The following is a 19,143-nucleotide window of genomic DNA, read 5'->3' on the forward strand; positions in this document are numbered from 1 at the left end:
CGTTTCCCTGTCCCCTTTCCCCAAAGGGTGAAGTCCTGCTCCTGCTCACGTCTGCTTCGGTTTTACGCCGGCACCTTTAGCAGCTCTGCCTGGCCAGGCTGAAGGGCAGCAGGCAGCCCTGGGTGACCCCCGAGCGGGACACTTGGCTCACTCGTTACCTGATGAATTTTTGCACTTGATGGACTTAGGAGTCGTCGGAGATTTCGTTGGGGAAGTTTCAGCTTCTGCTTCATCGCTCTGGTTGGGATCCGTGTCCGACTCTTCCCTGACAGACACCTCGGAGCCTGGGGAAGAGGGAGCCCGGTGACCATCACCGTAACACGGGCGCCTTGCAGCTCCACTTCACCTCTTTGGAATTTCCTAAAGGCTGAATCACTCCGGCTGGGCACGCAGCGACCGAGTACGGGAACGGCACCGAGCCCGGCAATTACTTTGGGGGTTTTTTGAGGTGGGGCTTTTTGGGGCCGGTGGGGGGGGGTTTGGTGTATTTTCTGTTTTGTTATTACAACTGACTCAGCTGTCGGGCAGCACACAACCCACAGGAGGCAGGAGCTCTCGGTGCAGCGCACGGTGCCTGCATTGCCAGCTCGGAGGCTCTGCCCGTGGCTGGCGATGGTCGGCTGGACCGAGGGCGAGCTCCAGCCCAGGGACCCCGTGCGCGGCGATGGGCTGGGACGACGCAGCACCTCCCTCCCCCCCGGGGCAGGGAAATCGCCCAGCAAAGGGCTGCGGGAGGAACTGGGGCAGCCTGTCCCCCCGCCACCCCGCAGAGCGGCTTCGCCCCCCTCGGAGCCCCTGCCTGGGCACCAGGGCGCAGAACGGGCTCCACAGCCCGCAGCGAGGGAGAGGAGAACGCCGAGGTGCGAACGGGGAGGCCGCAGCCTGTTCCCGTTTTCATTAAAGGCAGGGAAACTGCCGGCAGTGCCGCAGTCCTGCACACAGCCTTGCTCGTGCCCCGCAGCCGGCGAGTCCCAGCTCGGGGTGCTGAGGGCGATCCCGTGCAGACGGAGCAGCTCAGCCCCAAACGCTGCGGCGAGTGCTATAGTCAGAGGGTCCCTGGGGTCTCCGAACCGCTCCTGCGGGGCTGCGGCGGGGGGGAGCCCCGTCCCCCATTGCTGCGCTCTGCTCAAAGCCCTGCCTGGGCACAGCAGCGCGGGGGGGCAGAGGGGTGCGCAGGGGACAGTGACCTGCGGCTTTGCGGCGCTTTACCCACCCCGCTCTCTTCCCCCGGTACCCCGTTGTGACCCTCCTGGATGCCACACCACGAGTCACTGCATCACCAGGAGCACCGCCGCCACCACCGCCACCACCGCCACCACCGCCACCACCGCTGCCGCCACCACCGCTGCCGCCACCACTGCCACTGCCGCCACTGCCACCACCGCCACCACCACCACCGCCGCCGCCACTGCCACCACCACCACCACCACCGCCGCCGCTGCCACCGCCGCCACCACCACCGCCACTGGTCTCCCCAGCACACGGGGGGCCACTGCATGCCCGCTCGGGGGGCTGGGGGTCGCCGTGCCCACCCCTCGCCAGCACACAGCCGGGCCACCTGCCCCAGCCCCGGGTACCCACCCGCCTGCAAACCCACAGCAGCTTACTCTGCTTGCTCGGCAGCGACTCCTCTTGCTTTTCTGCGGCTGCTTCTCCCTCGTCAGGGATTTTATTGGGATAGTTACTGGACACGTACAGTTTGTTTATGTCCAGGGTGGTCTTACTGAAGGGGGCCATGGAGGAGTACATGCTCGCATAGCCGTTGGAGGAGCAGCTCAGCGCAGCCAGGTCCAGCGCCTTCCCTCCTGTGATGATGGGGATATTGAGGGAGAGCTTCCTGCGCCGGCTGGGGGACGAGGACTTGGTGATGGAGAGCGGGGGAGGCGAGGAGAACTTGCGGTTGGCTCTGGGCGACTTGGGGGGCTCGCCGTAGAGCAGCTTGTTGTTCTGGCTGTTTGCAAACAGGAGCTCCAGGGACCTTGGCGGAGAGACGGGGAGAGGCTGAACTCGCACCCGCTCTGCCCGAGAGCTCGCCGAGATCCCCGCCGGCAGCTCCAGCCGCTCCAGGGCGTCCCACGTCCTCTGGCCCCCGGGCACGGCACAGCCGGCGCGAGCCCCTGCCACCCCGCTCGGCCCCCCCGGGAGCGGGGACACCAGCACGAGTGGAGCTCGGGTTTATCTGCTTCCCCGATTTGGGGGTACCACCACTCGTGGGGACCAGGCGAGACGGTGCTGGGGCGGCACCGGGGCCAGGCAGCTCTGGGGAGCAGAGGACTGACTCGGGACAGAGGAGGGGATGGAGCAGCGATGCCGCAGCCCCCCCCCCCCCAAACCCTGCCGGTCCCCCAGGGGCAGGACGGGTCACCGGCACGGGCACCGCAGCGATGCCGCGCGCAGCCTCACCGCGCAGGGATGGCGCTGATCGGCTTCTTGTAGATCGTGATGAGCTTGTCGAGGACGACCAGGGCGGTGGTGAAGACGCGGTACGAATGCAGGAACGTGTTCAGAAAGTCAATGCTCAGGAACCGCAGGTCCGTCAGCCTCTCCAGGAGCCGTTCCACGCTTGCATAGCGGATCTGCAGGACCTTGCAGGAATTCATCGTTTTACTGAACCTAATGTCAACATCATCACAATACAAGCTGGCATCAGACCTGCAGAGAAACAAGATATCTGTGGTTCCAGCCTGGAACGAAACAAGAGCTGCTTCGCGCGAGCAGCTTCCCCCCGAGGTGTGCGGGGACCGCGGAAAGCGGTACAGGTCCTCGGCAGCGAAGGAGCCTCCTTCGTACGGGGCGTCCCTACGTGGAACGCAGGCAGGAATAATCCCAGGGGAAAGCTAGGAAATCCGCACCCCAGAACGGGCGGAAACGTCGCACAGTGCTCAACAGCAGAGGTTCGTGCAAAAAACGTGGAGCAACGGTGCCTGAGGGACACCCGCGGCCCCAGACCCTTCCCCACGTGTGACAGCAGTCGATGCGGCAGGGACACCGTCCCACCGGCCGCGCCTGGCCCCCCTCGTGCCGCACGCGTCCCTCCTCGGGCCGGGGCAGCCCTGGCACCCCCACAGCCCCCTGCGCCCCTCTCCTCCGGGGGTTTCACACTATTATTTTTTCTCTGAGCTCTCCCCTTCGACCTTCCCCCCCCCCCCGAGCACAGTCCCCCACAAACGTCCTCTCCCGGCTAATTAGCGCTCCTAATCACCGGGCTGGGAACAGCACACCCGAGTGCCCGAGCAGATGGGAAAGCCACCGGGCTCCCGGGACGCTCGGCTGCTGTGGGAGCTGTGCCGTGGGGCCGGGCAGAGCCCAGCGCTCCCCACAGCGCCCGGCCGCGGCAGCACTCACTTAATCATCTGGGGGACGGTGACCTTGGAGTTCTCCTCGAAGGCGTTCATCATGAGGCCGTTGCAGCGGATGTTGTCCACGCACTGGAAGAGACACGGGTGGGAGTGGGAGGAGGCGGCGAGGGCGGCCCCACTGCCCACCCGGCTGGGACGCGCCGTGGCAGAGCCCGAGCTCGCTCTTATCCAGACGAGACACGTCCTCGCTCACCGCATCTACGGCGCCGGACGGGAGACCACGGCTGGGAGCGCCCAGCTGGGAAGGGGAAGAGCTTCTGCCTGAAAACAGGAGCCTCGCGCTCCCGCGTCCCTGTTCGGGGGAAGCATCACCCAGGGCTGCTCCCGGCTCTCCCGCTACGGACCTGGCCGGGGCTCAGCGTGTGCTGGCAGACACACGGGCACGGCGGGGGTTGCCAGAAACCCCCAGGCCCCCTCCCAGCCGTCGTCACCGTAACTAAACTCCCCTCCCAGCCTGTGCTGCTCCACGCTCTTGGAGGGAGACCCCGCGGGCAGCAGAACGGCACCGGTCCCTCCGCTGCCGGCTCACCACCCAGGGCTTTGCTGGGCAGGAGCGTGGGCTGGAGACCCCCCCACGGGCAGGACCGGCCCCGGCCCCTGCAGAGCGTGGCACCAGCTGCTGCTGGCTGACTGCGCCTGGGGCCACCGCCGCCCTGCGTGGGGCCACCGTCTCCCTCATGGGGCCACCATCACCCTGCGTGGGGCCACCATCACCCTGCGTGGGGCCACCATCGCCCTCGTGGGACCACCGCCGCCCTGTGTGGGGCCACCATCACCCTGCGTGGGGCCACCATCACCCTACGAGGGGCCACCACTGCCCTGCGTGGGGCCACCATCACCCTGCGTGGGGCCACCATCTCCCTCGTGGGACCAGCACCACCCTGCGTGGGGCCACCATCACCCTGCGTGGGGCCACCGTCTCCCTCATGGGGCCACCATCACCCTGCGTGGGGCCACCATCGCCCTCGTGGGACCACCGCCGCCCTGTGTGGGGCCACCATCACCCTGCGTGGGGCCACCATCACCCTACGAGGGGCCACCACTGCCCTGTGTGGGGCCACCATCACCCTGCATAGGACCACCATCGCCCTTGTGGGACCACCGCCGCCCTGCGTGGGGCTGGCCCCAGCTCCTGCCCACAGCTCTCCTTGGGGACCAGTGCTCGGCAAGGGGACGCAGGGAAGGGCATGGTACAACAGAGGTGGCCAGGAGGCAATCCCTTCCTCCCACGTGGGAAAAAAGTCTTCAAAGTCATTTGCATAACGAACCCACAAGCAGGCGTCAGTCGTTACCACGTGCCTGAGCCAGAGGAGAAGCCCAAACCTCCCACCCCCACGTGCAGGCAGAGCAGGGATGGGACAGACCCCGCTCGCCCCTGCTGCGCTGTGCCACCTTCCTGCTCCTCCACCTCCTCCTCTTCGAGCTACCAGACACCAGCACGCTGTCGGTGATGGCCGGGCTGTTGGTGCCGCCCAGCTCCAGGTCGGCCCCTGCACGGACCCGCTCTGCCTGGGTGCCCAGGCTGGGTGTCCACCCCCGCCGTCACAGCAGCCCGATGCAGCGAGGCCTCAGCCCGCAGCGGGTCCCGAGCACCCCGAAGGCGCCGGGAAAGCACCCAGGGCGCAAACCCAGCCGGGCGCTGCCACCGCAGCCACAGCCCGAGGGCAGGCAGCAGCACTGCAGCCGTGCAGCAAGCGCCAAGCCTTGATTCCAGGTGCCCAAAGCCTCTGCCGCAGGCGGCGCGGGGGCGGCCGAGCCGGCATCCCGCGGGGGCTGCTCGTCCCCAGGGACCCTGCGCCCCGACACCTCCGGGTCCGTCCTACCTGGCTGATGTCGCTGGTCCACGCAGCCTTCTCCTGCCTGGACGAGGCCACGAGGATAACCGTAAAAGACGAGGAATCTTTTGGCTCCACCACGATTTTGAAGTCAAGGTGGTCGATGTCTTGCCCCGATGCTTTTGCTTTGCAATAGGAAAAAGACAGACAGCGACAGTGAAAACATTTCCCCACCCCTTCTCCCCCAGCAGAGCTTCGATCGAGGTTTTAAGGAGCATGGTACATTTTGCGGGTGGTCTGCGGCGAGGGACAGGTTTGCTGGGTGAAGGCTCTGCGTTTGCAAAGTCCGCACGCACGAGCGCAGCACGGCCGCGCTGCTGGGCCCCGGTGCCGTGTGCCGGGGGAGGACCCGGCTCCCCAGCACGTGTTAGAAAACTCGTCGTGAGGACGAGACGGGAGCGGGTGGCTCGTCACAAGTCTGCAGTTAAGCGGGCACGGCTGAGGACGTCCAGCACCTTTGCCTTTTCCCGCCTGCAGGCACGGAGCCGTGACACGCGCTGCCTGCCGCAGGAAGGTCAGATTTGCATAAATGTGCATCTGTTTGGTTCGCAGTAAATAATTTACTTAATTAAATCCAGCCAGTAGATCATGACTTCCTTGAATCTGTTCAGTATCTGAATTTGCTCCAACTCTGCCGCAGCTGGTTTTACGCCGCCCGGTCGGCTGGCAGGAATGTGTCGGAGGACACCGCACCGTGACAGGGGACACCGGCGGTGCTGACCACGCTGCCATCGGTCCCCGGCCGTGAAACACGGCACCTGCCTTCAGCCGGGGCAAACATTGCCCGGGGCTGGCTGCAACCTCCCGTGCCAAGGGTCTGGCGCAGCCCCCAGCGGGACCCGCACCCCCGGCACCGCCCCGGCCCCGCTGGGAGCGAGCTTTGCCCCCCCCCGCGATGGGGTGACCACGCTGCAAAACCCGAAAGCACCCGCAGCGCGCAGGGGGAGACCGTCTGCCGTGCTGGGGGTCTGGCAACCTCGGCGAAAAGGGTCCTGGCGTAGCTGCCGCTTCGCCTGTTGAGATGCCCCTGTCTGCTCAGCACCCGCCGGGAGATGCGCAAGCCAACGAGCCAACCCCCCCACGCACCCACGGGTGGGGGCTGAGCGGGGCCCTGGCCATGCCCGGAGGGGGCTCTGCCCCGCGTGGGGCCACGGGTGGGGCGGGGGGCACCTACCGTCCTCGTCGGTGCTCTCCTGCTCCTCCACCAGCGTGCAGTCGATGAGGGAGATCACGCCGTTCTGCAGGGACGGGAGTCGGGGCTCAGCGGTGGGATCCCCCCCCCCCAGGGTTGGCTGGGGGCTGTCCCGGCCCCCCACCCCGCACGGCAGCCCACCGCCCCGGGGACGGGGACGGGGTGACGCTACCGTGGGTGCTCACACAGCCAGCGCAGCGTCTGCTGTCACTGGGAAAAAAGCAGTTACTGACTGCTGGGATGTCACGGTTTTCCTTGAGTAACCGATCAACTAATTTGTTTATAAATTATTTAATATGAGCTTTAAATTAAATTTTCCAAAAGTCTTTTGTTGTAATTATCAACTCTTTGCCACGGACTGTAATTTTTCAAACTGATAATTTAATGCCAGTAATGAGCAATTTCTGTAAGATTCTTGCTCAATTAACTGCAAAACTTCCACCAACAAAAGCGTGAGTCTTGGGAGCGGACTGGAGAAGCCTGCGAGCGTTACGTACAAACCCAGGCTATAATTTAACTTTCTCGCTGAACAGATTGTCAAGGTTTCTGCCACAAATCAGGATAACTTCTTTTATCAAGAACTTGCAATTTCTCCTCTCTGCCCGTGACTCAGCTCCGCACTCACCGATGGGGCGTCTGGGCCACGTGAAATAAATCCGGCGCCCCGGGAGGCCGCGGCCAGGGGAGCACAGGGCAGTCCCCAGACCCCCGGTCCCACCAGCAGAGCCCAGGCTGCGGCAGCGCCGGCCTCGGCCCCGTCCCCGCACGCGATCCCGCGCCCCGGCACCGCGGGGAGCAGCCCCGGCTCCACGCCCGGCGGCTGCCAGAGCCTTTGCCGGGGGCTGCGGAGCCCCCCGCGCCCTCCGCACCTTGGTCAGATGCAGCTTGCCTCCGGAGCCCCTGGTGCAGATGATGAGGTGCTTGGAGAAGAGGAAGCACTGCCGCTCGCCCTCCTTCTTCAGCGAGAGGGAGCCCAGCCGCCCCCGCGTGATCTTCCCTTTCTCCGACATCGGCACTTGGATGAGGGACCCTGCGGAGGGGGGAGACGCGTCAGAGACCGGGTGGGCGCCGGCCACGGCCCCCGGCCCGCCCTTGCGCCCGCAGCGTGTGGGTGCTCCTCCGGGACCGAGCGTGCCCGGGAGGTCAGGATGCGTCCCGCTGCTTCTCTGGTGCTACGAAATCAGTAACGGCTAAAACGCACGTTCTGCTCTGTGATGCCATGAAGCGCGGTGCTGAGACTGACAGCGAGGCGCATTGGAGCAGAGAAAATTCAGAAACGGGCTGCGATTTTACATTTCACAGCTCACCGGGCCGCGCTGCGGAGGGACGCGGGGCCGGGGGCTGCAGGGCTTTGTGTGAACCGGGGAGGGGAGGGACGGGGACACAGACACGGTACCTTGTCTCACGAAAGTCTGGCTGGTGTCCAGCAGAATTTCACACCCTTCAATAATCATCCTCTCTATCGCCAGATTTTTCCGAATATTTTCGGTCTCGCTCACTTCATCGTGCATTATCCTGAAGGAGGGAGAAAAGGAAATCGGAGCTTGGATGAGATCTGCGGGAGTTTTCCCAGCGGATCCCTGCGGACAGGCGGGAGGGGCTGCGCCAGGTAAGACCAAACCCGAAGGCTCCCCAAGGGGATCGCGGCGCTCTCCTGCATCTCTACAGACCCGGCAGCTCGGGCGGGCACCCACGCACCCGCCCGGACTGTGCCTCCGGATTGCTGAATATTGAAACGTGAGTGCTGCTTGCCCAGAAATCACAAAATTCAGGTTTCGGGCAGACAGACCAGCCCCCGCCGGCCAGAAGCAGCCGGGCTCGGTCCTGCCGGCCCCAGGGGCGGATTTGCACGGGAGGGCAGGAGGCAGCACCGGGACCGCTCAGCCTTCCGGACGCGGAGGGCGAGGGGAGGGCAGGTCCCGGCTAAAGCAGCGCAGGGCACCTTCGGCGCGGGGCTTTGCTCGCTGCCTGCGCCCGAGCAGCGGGCAGGGTGGGTGGGCAGCCGGAGGCGCCTGGGCGAGCTCCCCCCAGCGCCACGCACAGCACCCCCGCACGAGCAGGCAGATCTCCCTGGGCCGGCGGCTCGCGAGGGCTTTGTCCTTGTCAGGGATGGCCGACGGGCCCCGAGCGAGCCCAGGACTGAGCTTCTCCCGCACCCACCCCAGCGGGACAGCACGGCCCCCCCGGCACCCTGCGGGTGCTGTGGGAACACCCAGGCCAGCCCCGTCCCATCAGCACTGCACCCTCCCCGAACCCTGTGGGTCAGGGTCTGCCCGCCCCAGCCCCTCTCCCTGCCCAGCAAAGGGCAGCACACCGCGCCGGCAGCCCGGCCAAGAGCCCCCCGCCAGCCCCAGCCTCCCGGGGCCGAGAGCAGCCCCCAGTCCCGCAGCCCCCCGGTCCCGCAGCCCCCGGTCCCGCAGGGATGGGCAGCGGTGGGTCTGACCTGGACAGCTCTTCCAGCTTGGACTTGGCGTAATCCAGGCTGTTCCTCTCCACGTGCTCGTGGGGGGTGTGAGCCAGCAGCTCGTGCAGCGTCAGGATGTACCTGGGGATCTGCGGCACAACGCACCGCGGCGGGGGATCAGTGCAGGGTGGGGGGCGGGCGGGATGGAGCGGGGGCACAGAGGGCTGCGGGTGCCCACCCTGCGCTGCTCCCGGAGCCACCGGGGCTGGGGACACGGTGGCGGGGGACACCCTGATCTGGGAGGTTATAAAAGCCTCAAAGCTCCTTGCGCTAAGGCTTAACGAATTGGGGGAGCGGTGCAGGGTGTTGCCAGGACCCTGCTGTGCCCCAGCCGTGTCCCAGAGGCGTGGGGCAGCCAGGAAGGCAGCAGCTTCACCCAGAGCGTCCTCCTGCAGCACCGACGAGCCCAGCAACAGCCTGAGCGGGTCCCAGGAGCAGCGTGGGACCAGGCAGGGTCCAGCCCCAGGACATCTTCGCCCGGGCTGTGCCTCCCCACCACCCGACGCCTGCTGTGGGGCTGGGGTTTGCACCGCCCGGCCCACCCCGCACCGCCAGCGCCGTGGTGGCATCGCCGGGGCAGATCCCGGCGCCGACGGTCACCTGGAACATGGGGTAGGTCAAGAAGGTCTCCAGGGTCCTCTCCTCGCAGTCGGGCTTGGCCTCGTAGTGCTTCAGCAGCTTGTCGAAGTCCCGGTTCTGCTTGCAGTGCGCCAGGATCTGCAGGCTGTACTGGTGGTTCCTCACGAACTCCTGGTAGATGTTCAGCATGGGCAGCAGGATGTCGAACAAGTCGGCTGCGAGCAGACAGGCAGCGGGGAGGTGGGTGTGCAGGTCCAGCCCACGCCACGGGGTCCCGGCACAGCCCCCCCCCCCGGCTCCCAACCCTCCTCACCCCCAGGTCCCACCCAGGGCACCCCAGCCCCAGGTCTGCCCAGTTTGCGTTTTAAAGACACCAGCTGAGGGACACGGCAGCGCTCCTCAGCATCAGCTCTCCTGCGCACGGTCCAGCCCAGCCCTTCCACCGCCCGGCAGAACCAGAAACGCAGGAATTGGGTTTCTCTGGGATTTTTTGCTCCAATCCTCACTTCCGTGACCGACCCGAGCAAGCACCGATGTGCCGTGCAACGCTTGCACCGCTGTCAGCAGCACGCCTGCGAGGAGGAGCGCGGGCTCGGCCCCACCAGCCAGCGGGGAGGAAACGCGGCGGGGAGGCAACACACTCACCCAGCACGAGCGTGGGCCAGCTGGATATCCTTGCCTTCAGGCCTTGGTAAAAGATTTGGTGCAAAAACATGATCGTTTCGCTGAAAGATAAACCAAGGGGTGAAAAGACAGATGAACGAGTGGCAAATAATGACTAATTAGACGAAATCGCCAGCCCGGACGGGGAGCCGGGGAACGCTCGGACGGGCTGGGGAGGTGGGTGCACAAGGTGGGTGCAGAGGGTCCCCGACACCACGCTCCTGGCTGGAGCTCTGAGCTGGCGCCGGCTCCTCCGCTGTTCCTTCGCCAGGACGCCCCACGGCGAGGGACCTCCTTCATGCCGTGGGGACGAGGCGAGGCAGAGGAGGGTGCTGGGGAGCGCTCACCCTGCCTGCGCTGGCCCCAGCCAAGGCGCCGGCTTCACACCAGCCCAGATGTGGGGGAAAACTGGAATTTGGGTTCTGCAGTCTGGGTCCATCTCGGCTTCCAGAGCAGGCTGCACCGCACGCCGCCCACGCAGCTCGCAGCAGCAGCAGCAGCAAGGGCTGCGGAGCGGGGCAGGAGCGAACACCAGAGCTGCTCCCCTCCGCAAGGGACGGGTGGCCGGCATCTCCAGGGCTGGCTGGTCAGACTTGCCGCTGGCGTCGGTACCGCCCGCGGGACGGAGCCATTGCAGCTGCCGTTAAACCTGGCACGTACTGGTGACACGCTCGGCATCGCCGTGGCCGGGCTGGAGTCAGTGAGTGCCACCCCCCATCCCCGCCAGCGCCTGGGCACGGCCGCTCTCGGCACACTTCAGCTGGAACCAGATGAGCTTCGAGGTCCCTTCCAACCCAAACCAGTCTGCGATTCTACGACTTGGCAGCGGCTGTGACCCCGTGTCGCGGCTGCAGGAGAGGCTTCGCCTGCCCCCTCCTTACCACCTCCTGCGGGAGCTGCACCCGCCCCGCTCCGCTCGCCCCTCGTTACCTACGGGCTGCCATTAACGCCAAGGGACGCCGTCCTCCCCCCGCCAGAGCCGGGACCTCCCGCAGACGGGCTCCGACCCGCTCCTGGGGCCCTGCGGCATCGGCCCCCGCGGCACCTCCTCGTGTCAGTGCCAAGCGCCCGGCGGGCTGCTCGTGCAGGCGTCCCGAGGGGATGGTGGGCTCCCACCCACGGCTGTTCCCAGGGGAGGGCAGCGGGCTGCGGACGCCAACGCCTGCCCGGAGGCTGCCGGCTCCGCCGGGGTCCGCAGAGCTCTCGCAGCGCGGGACGGCACTCGCCTGTTGAGGAATATGCTGCTGACGTCGTCGTGCGTGATGGGAGGCTTCTTGGAGCTGGCCGCCATCCGCAGCGGCCGCAGGAAGTTGTTGACGAGGATGTGGAGCTGCTGGACGTACTCGGCCTCCGCCTCCAGCATGCTGAAGACGACCTGGTTCCTCTTGCGCATGCTGTCGGCGTGGGGGGACCTGATGTAGTCCTGGATGATCGTCTTCCACTTCCTCCGGCACAGCCAGCCCCGCAGGAAGCTCTGCACCTGCCGAGGGAGCAGCGGCCGCGTTAGGGTTGGGGCCGATGAGGCGGGCAGGCGCCCCGGAGCAGGGGCCGCGGCTCTGCGGTGAGGATTCCCTGGCTCTGTGCTGAGCTGTGCGCGTTGGTGCCTGTTACTGCTGCTGCTCTGAATCCTCCCGGCCGGGAAACGAACCGTAACTCATTTAAACGCGGTTCCTTACTGCAGACAACGTCCTCTCTTCCCCCTCTTACAGACGTGCAGGGGAGACTCGACGAGAAGCAAGGATCCCGTGTCAACTCCTGACTTCCCTGGGCACCGACACGGACACGGTGCCGGGCACTTTCCTGCCAGGACTGCGCGGGCACGGAGACTCCCAGCCTGCCGGGTGCTTAGCCCTACCCAGCACCCCCCAGTCACCTGGGAAACTGGGGCACCGAAGCCACCTTGACCAGCACCCGTCTGTGCGCCCAAACACGCGGAGCTGTATTAAGGCACCTAGAAAAGCTCCCAGCCCTTCCCCACGTGAATGAGCACCCGCAGCACACCCCGTCCCCGGAGCTCCATCCACGCCTGCGGGCGCTGCCCACCGCCCCGAGCCCACGGGGTTCAACCCCACGTCCCCTGCACGGGGCCGGCGGAGACTTTCCCGGGGGTCGGGCGAGGGCAGGACCCGCTCCCCGAGCGGCGGCAGTGCCGGTCCCCTCTGCGGCACCGGGGGGAGACCGAGGCACCTCCGGGCTTGCGGGGCTCAGGGAATCGCCTGGGGGAGCGGGACGCATGGCGAGCAGCAGCTGGCTCGTTCTTTGCAAAAACAGAAGATGTAACCACAGCCGCGGGGGGGTGAGATGTAAGGGGCGCTGTTTGTGCGTGAGCCGGCATGGCCAGGGATGCTTCGCTCGCCCGGGGAAAGCAGGGAGTGCCCCGCAGAGCAAACACAACCAACAGAAGGGTTTCCACACATTTTCCTCCTAAAAAAACCCCCGTTAGCAGAGGCACCTCGCCAGGCAGCTCCCCCAGACCAACCGCTCCGCCAGCCCCACACGGAGTGTGCCTGCCGTGCCGCCACGAGCACCGGGACCCGGCCGAGCGCTGGCTCCGGCCCCCCGCGCCGTTCGCCCGCCACCACCCACCTTCTTGATTTTCTTGATGTCGCCGTCGTCGTCGCTGGGCGCGCTGGTCTGGCCGGCCTGCATGCGCTCGTGGTCCTTGAGCAGGGAGGCGATCTGCGGGCACAGGGGGGGTGAGCGCCCGCGCCGGCGCGTCCGGGAGCCGAGGACAAACCCTGCGCCCGCGCAGCGCCGGAGAGCGGCACGCGCCTCTCTAATTACAGATACAGGGACATTTTGTGCTGGTTCTGTCTAAACGGGAGATGGGTGGGCGAAGCAATGAAGAAATGCTGCGGAGCCGTCAGGGCACCGCCGAGTCCCCGGCATCCCCCACCGAACACGCCGCAGAGACGGGGCCCTGGAAATCCTGCCGGGTGCCACACGCAAACCACATCCCTGTTTCCTACGGAAGCTTTCCCGGGCGAGTCGTTAAAAAAACGAGTTGGAGAGGAAATGGCAGAAAAACCTCAAGTCATTTGCACCCAAAAACTTGCAGACAGGGACAAGCTCATCCCGTCACACTTTCCAACACAAATTGGATGGAATCTCGTTAGCTGCAAGCGTTTGAATTTTTACTGCTTCTCGCCTGCACTTTTTCTCACTCCTCTGCTCATCGCCATGTCCCTGTCCCCACGGCCACCGGCGTTTCTAAAGCTACGGGAAAGGGGAGAACAGAAAATGTGCCATCCAGAACATGAAAACTGGGAAAAATGTGGTTTGAATTTGGATTTCATAGAAAATAATAAAAATAAGAAAACAACTTTCAAAGAATGTTTTCCAAAAAGTTTTGGAGAGAAAGGAGTTGAGATCTTTTCCAGTCGGAGACGCCGCTTCCCAGCGACGCTGGGGACCGCCAGCCGCAGTAACTGCAATTCCTGCCGAGGTTTCGGTGCCCGGGCTGGCAGGACAAAGCGAAGGGCCAGAGGAGACGGCGGCCAGGGCAGAAGCTGCTTCTGCGCCACGGCCCAGGAAGAGGAGCTGACTTCCACAAAATCCTGAAGATTTTAAGTGAAATGCCTCTTCTGAACTGCGTGTTTTCACACCATAAGAAGCTAAAACACGCCGTGGGTCAATCCGGTCACCGTGTCTGAAGGAAGCTCAACAGCCGCCTCTCGGCACCTCCCAGCGTTCCAAACTTTGGTGTTTTCCCAGAAACTGCCCCTCTCTGCCAGGAGGGCGGGCACGGGGCTGGGGACGCGCCCGACCCAGCCGGCCCCGTTCGGTGAAGAGGCGTTTTGGCAGAAGCGGGGTTTGCTGCCGCCTTGCCGGCGTGCCGCCAGCGTGACCCGGCCGCGGCTCGGCTGGATGTGCCGGCACTGCCGGGGCACCGGCCCCCCAGCACCCCTGCTCTCCCAGCTCAGCCGCCCCCGCTCCGCCGGCCTCGGCACGAGCACCAACGCGCCGGAGAAAGCGGCCGCGGGCTCACAGGCACCGATCCGGCTCCTACGCGGCTCTATCGTTTTCACCCCATTTTATTCCACAGGGTTGGATTTTAGAAGAGACTTTGGGAGATTTTGTCCCTCTCGCTCTGCCTTCCTACAGAGCTTCACGTCACCAAACATCCCCTGCACCCCCCCTGCATCGAAGCGTTTGAAAGCACCGAGGCCATTCCCCGCACCGGCTCCAGGCGCATCTCGGCCGGGACCCGTGGAGCGGGTTCGCCAGCGCCATGGTTTTATTTTGGTGCCTTTTTTTTAAATGGAGTGAGCAAAATTTGCACATTAAAGTAGAAGCTGATTATTTGATCTCTGCTTCAAAGCGTGTGGCAGAGTAAAAAACAAACCCAAACCCAACACAAGGTGAAATCAAAAGTACCTGGGCACGGGGGACAGGACGGGCGGCAGCTCCGCACCCCTCAGCGAGTGCCAGGGGTCACACAACACATCTCCCACCTCCCCCGGCCAAGCGCTCGTCGGGATGCTCAGCACCCTGCCGCTCCCCTCCCCTCCCCTTGTGCCGACTCGGAGGCTGGACCGGACCCGGGGGGCTCCCGGCCGGCCCCAGACAGAGAAACGCCCCGACCGAGCGGGTGCCGCAGGCTGCGGCCGGGGCTGGTTTGGGCCCGATCCTGTTCTGCTGGGGAGCACAAATTCAGCGGTGCCGAAACCGTTCCTGGGAAAGGCCGGCAGCTCCCCAGCCCCCCCGCGGCTAAATGCAGCCTTCAGCACGCTGCCCGCCCCGACCCGTGCCGCTGACCTGCGCTTGGCACCTCAAGTACTAAGAACAGCAGGAAAAGTCGCCCGTAAGGACGTGCTAACCCCCTCCTGCCTCGCCGCCTCTCCGACTGCCTCCTTCGGGGCAACTCTGAGACTTGGACCGACTTGGGGTCCGTCTCAGCCCCGCGGGCAGCACGACCCGCTCCCGGCTGCCTCCACCACGGGGCTGCCGCCCGACCCCCTGCCAGGCACGAGGAGGGGCCGGCGGCAGCACCGGTTCTGGGGTGCCCCACGTCCACCGGCCACACCGCGCCGCCGGCACCAACGCCCACCGGCAGCCGAAACCCGGGCGGCGAGAGGGTACCGGGGCAGCTGCGGCCCCGCAACGTGGGGGCCGGGCAGCACGGGCAGACCCACGCCTCCGAGCATCCGCCTCCCGGGTGCCTTGGAGACGCCGCTTCCCTCGGCACCGTCTGCTGAGTCATTTTTGCATTTTGTTGCTTTGTCTGCCGTAACCCACGCCATGTCGCCCTTCCTACGACCCAGCGCTGCGAACTACTGAGCAGCGCGCTGCTGCGAGAGCTTCTGGGACGAGCCGGGGGCAACAGGTTTTAGGGGCTGCTCTCAGGGGAGAGACGCTCCCTGCTCAGGGAAGCATCCGTTCCGCTCCCAGCACGGTGCACAGTAATTCCCTGACGTACTCGGGTGATGCAGCTTCCACCTGGCACAGGTTCCCCCCGAGGCCGCAGACGCCTCTTCCCTTTCCCAGCGCGTGCTCCGGCTCTGCAGCGCCGGGCAGATGTTACCGGCGGGCAGGCAGCACGCACCGGGGGCTCGGCGAGGGAGCTGGGGTGAAAATAAGGACAATGGGAAAGGAAGGGGTCTCCACCCCCACCCCAAAACCTGCTCCTGAACCCAAGGGACCGGCTCGCCGGGTCGTTCCCCAGCGCTCGTTGCCGGAGCGAACCCTTCCCGCCGCGGCAGCGTCCCGGGGCCGGGGATCACACCGATCCTCGCACATGCACCGCACCGGGGCCGCGCGGCTCCTGCAAGAAAAACCTCCAGCGAGGCGATGCCCTCGCCCCTCTCCGGAAGAGAAAGGGCCAGCCTGACGTCAGTAAAACGAGCGCAAACATGCCAGCTGCGACATCCCCATCCCTGCCAGCGCGTCGATGCCGCCTGCCCGCCCGCCCGCCCGCGGGTCGCCCTGGGGAGCGGCAGCACATCCGCGGGGCGACGCCACGCTCTTCACCTCGGCCTTCAAGCGCTCGATCTCGATCTCCCCGTCCTCGATCTGCTGGCGGAGTTGCTTGGCAACAGTCTTCTCCGTTTCCACAATCTGCAGGAGATGGAGGTACTTCTGCATCAGCGCCTCGTGCTCCGTCGCCAGGTTCCTGTAGCTGCAGGCAGACACGGCCATGAGCACCTCTCCTCTCCCCCCCCGGACTCACCGCCACGGACCCCCGGGACGTGCCCGTAAAATTAAGTGTCTGCGCGCCGCGGTTTGCTGTGGGGGAGTTCTCCTTCCCCGCTGCCACGCGCTGCCCTCGCCCCTCACCGCAGGGTGCACGAACCGGGGACGGCTCTCGCAGTTTGGGATGCTGCTACTCAGAACCGAGCGGTTTTGGGAGGACTCGGGTTCCCCGCGAGGGTGCAAACAACGCAAATTTTAGGGAAATGGTAGGAGACAAAAACCCCCCAGGTGCCCATGGCCACCAACCACATCCCACAAGTTTAACGAGGAGGACGCTGGTGGCACAAGCTCTCACGATCATCCGCTCTCGTTAAGGTGCTGCAGCAGTTATTTCTCTAACCCCTGCATACAACACTCACCTGCCCCCCACTTCTCGCTGCCCAGAGCCCTCCTTCGCCGGACGGACGCGCGCCTGTGCCGTGCCGGCTCCTGACCCTGAGGCCAGCAATCCGGCCGCGCTACGTTCCCTGGGCACGGACGCGCGAGCTTGGACAAACCCCCTTCGGACTTTTTGCTACTCCAGATGAAACCCTTCCCCTCAGCCTTTGAACCCGCCGGTGAATCGGGCATCCCTCCGGCACCAGGCCGGGCCAGGCGGTGCCAGCGTGCCGGGGCGGTCGCCCCACGCGGGACGGGGACGGGCAGGCACAGGGCTGGGGGGGCGCATCCGGACACAGCCTCCTGCGCGGCACGAGGGTCCCCGACACGGGGCTGGGGGCCAGAGGTGCCCTGCCCTGCCTGCCGGCAGCGCCTGCCTAAATGGCTCCCTGCCCGCAGCCCTGCCCGCAGCCCTGCCCGCAGCTCCCCGCAGCCGCCCTCGGGCATGGCTTTGCCTCCGATACCCCCGCCCCGGGTCTGTGCTGGCGGAGGGCGATACCTGGCGTGAGCTATGGCTGCCACCCACTCGTCGCAGTCCTTGGCATCCTCGGTCCTCAGCTCCAGGGTCTTCTGGTTCTCGTGGTTGAAATTAATGGTAAAGTAATGCTGCGGGAGCAAACGGAGGGTGAGGTTACTGCTCGCTCGCACAGGGCCATTGGAAAAGTGCTTTAAGATCCGCCACGGGTCGCTTTGTTTAAAAGAAAATAACGTTGTGAAACACCAGGAGCAGAGCCGAGACGTGCTGCCCGCGGCGCCCGGGGAAAAGCTGCTCCGTGCCGGCGAGGCGGCACAGCCGTGCTGGGGGCGAGGACGGGGCCGAGATACGCTCCGAGGGAAAATCCCGCCGGGCAAACCCCGGGCGTGGGATACACCTCAAACCGCCGCGGTGCGGGAGCTGCAGGCCCAAGGGACAACCCGCACCCGGGAAAGGGGCGGCTGAGCAAAGGGCGTTTAGCCGGCCCCGGCCCCAGGCTGCCTGCATCCCTGCCTGCGCGGGCAGCGAGCACCCCCGGGCACCAAAACGAAGCCCCGCTGGTGCCTGGGGCTTGGCGTCGGGCAGAGCCCCGGTCCCACGTGCTCTCGCCGCTCGAGCCGGGAGGCTCTAACGGGCACCGGTGTGCTCGGACGGAGCGCAGGGCTATATTTAGCCTCCCTTGACATTTACAGTATTTGTGCTAATTGTGCGCGGTGGCAGCCCGCGTCGCTGGGGTTTGTGCTGCTCCTGCGCTTTCCTGTGGTCTCCTAGGAAACAGGTACCACGCTGCAGTGCCGGATGCTGCCCAGAATAACCGGGCTAAACCAAAACCCACTAGAAAAAGCTCATCCTGACATTATCTGCTCCTCTCTTAGGTTTGACGAGGGATCTGAATTAACAGGTACCTTGGAAAAAAACAACAACCCAACCTGCAGCAGCCGCTTGCTCCCTGGCGCGCACCCCGGATCCCCAGGACCGCAGGCAGCAGCTGGCTGCGACCGCAGACCCTGGCACACCGTGAAAACAGAGCCGGGCACCACAACGCAGGCAGGAGCTCGCGTGGGAACCTGCCCCGACGCCGCGCTGCAGGCAGGGACAGGCAGAGGGGTGCTGCCCCGGGGTACAGCCCAGCACACCCAGTGCAGCACCATCCCCACCCCTGTGCTGAACGCCGGGGGTGCTGCTCACCCCACCTCCCCAAAACACGGCTACGTCTCCCACCCCTACCCCTGCCCCTGCCCATCCCAGCTCCTCCCTGTCCTCCCCCTCCCCTGTTCCCCTTCCCACCCTAACCAGGCCCAGGGGTGCTCAGGAGAAGGACCTCCAGATGGATGCGGGAGGCTTCCGGGGAGCCCGGCACGCAGGGAAGCCGAGGCACAGCCGGTCGCTGTTCCCAGGTGATGCCGGAGCAGGCAGCACAGACGGACGGACACCCAGCTCCCCACCCAGCACCATGCCCACCCAGGGCTCGTGTCCCGCTGGGCGACAGAGAAACACGCTCTGAGCTGGCTGAGCCCGCCCGGGTCCTGCAGAGGAGGAGAAGGGGGGGCCCGGGGACCCCACGCCAGAGCCCTCCTTTAGAACCAGCCCCTTCTCCTCTTGGGGGGCACCAGGTTGCTGCGACCCTGTGAAGATGCGTCTCCTCTACTTCTGTCCAGGATCCTTTGGGGCAATGCATTTTTATTGCTGATCCCACGGACAAGTTTTCTCCCTAGGGAGCCTTCTCCAAGGTAAAACACGCCATCAGCCACCTCCCACCCCTTCCCCGGCCCAGCCAGGCTGGCGAGAGCTCCGGGCAGCGGGGCTGGCAGCTCGCCTCTGTCCGGGGGACACGTCCGGGACTGCAGCAGCCCCACAGCCCTTCGCTTCTCACCCCCCTTTCTTCTCCCTCCCAGCCCAAAGGCTTTTGATGGCAACAAGACAGCTCTGATGATAGAAAATTCACCAGAAATTCTTGGTCTCTGCAACTGTGGGGTAGTTACACCTCTCTGCTTTACGCCCATCTC

The 19,143-nt window shown here is 65.5% G+C and overlaps 1 protein-coding gene across 3 annotated transcripts in view; it reads right to left on the bottom strand.

Annotated features, from left to right (window-relative positions):
* Positions 1-19,143, bottom strand: part of RASGRF1 (Ras protein specific guanine nucleotide releasing factor 1) — a 42,402-nt gene that overhangs the window by 11,623 nt on the left and 11,636 nt on the right. For 2 of the 3 annotated variants that reach the window (XM_054836868.1, XM_054836867.1), the window contains exons 2-16: positions 17,162-17,268; positions 16,063-16,210; positions 12,679-12,771; positions 11,319-11,572; positions 10,075-10,154; positions 9,451-9,644; positions 8,830-8,939; positions 7,783-7,901; positions 7,256-7,416; positions 6,369-6,432; positions 5,183-5,319; positions 3,346-3,428; positions 2,404-2,652; positions 1,608-1,978; positions 159-284 (exon numbers count right to left, since the gene is read on the bottom strand). In XM_054836868.1, coding sequence (XP_054692843.1) covers positions 159-284; positions 1,608-1,978; positions 2,404-2,652; positions 3,346-3,428; positions 5,183-5,319; positions 6,369-6,432; positions 7,256-7,416; positions 7,783-7,901; positions 8,830-8,939; positions 9,451-9,644; positions 10,075-10,154; positions 11,319-11,572; positions 12,679-12,771; positions 16,063-16,210; positions 17,162-17,268 — 2,296 coding nt within the window. The remainder of the gene's footprint in view (positions 1-158; positions 285-1,607; positions 1,979-2,403; positions 2,653-3,345; positions 3,429-5,182; positions 5,320-6,368; positions 6,433-7,255; positions 7,417-7,782; positions 7,902-8,829; positions 8,940-9,450; positions 9,645-10,074; positions 10,155-11,318; positions 11,573-12,678; positions 12,772-16,062; positions 16,211-17,161; positions 17,269-19,143) is intronic. The other variant, XM_054836869.1, reaches the window with a different exon arrangement.

This window comes from Grus americana, chromosome 10, assembly GCF_028858705.1.
Source record: "Grus americana isolate bGruAme1 chromosome 10, bGruAme1.mat, whole genome shotgun sequence".
Classification (NCBI taxonomy): domain Eukaryota; kingdom Metazoa; phylum Chordata; class Aves; order Gruiformes; family Gruidae; genus Grus; species Grus americana.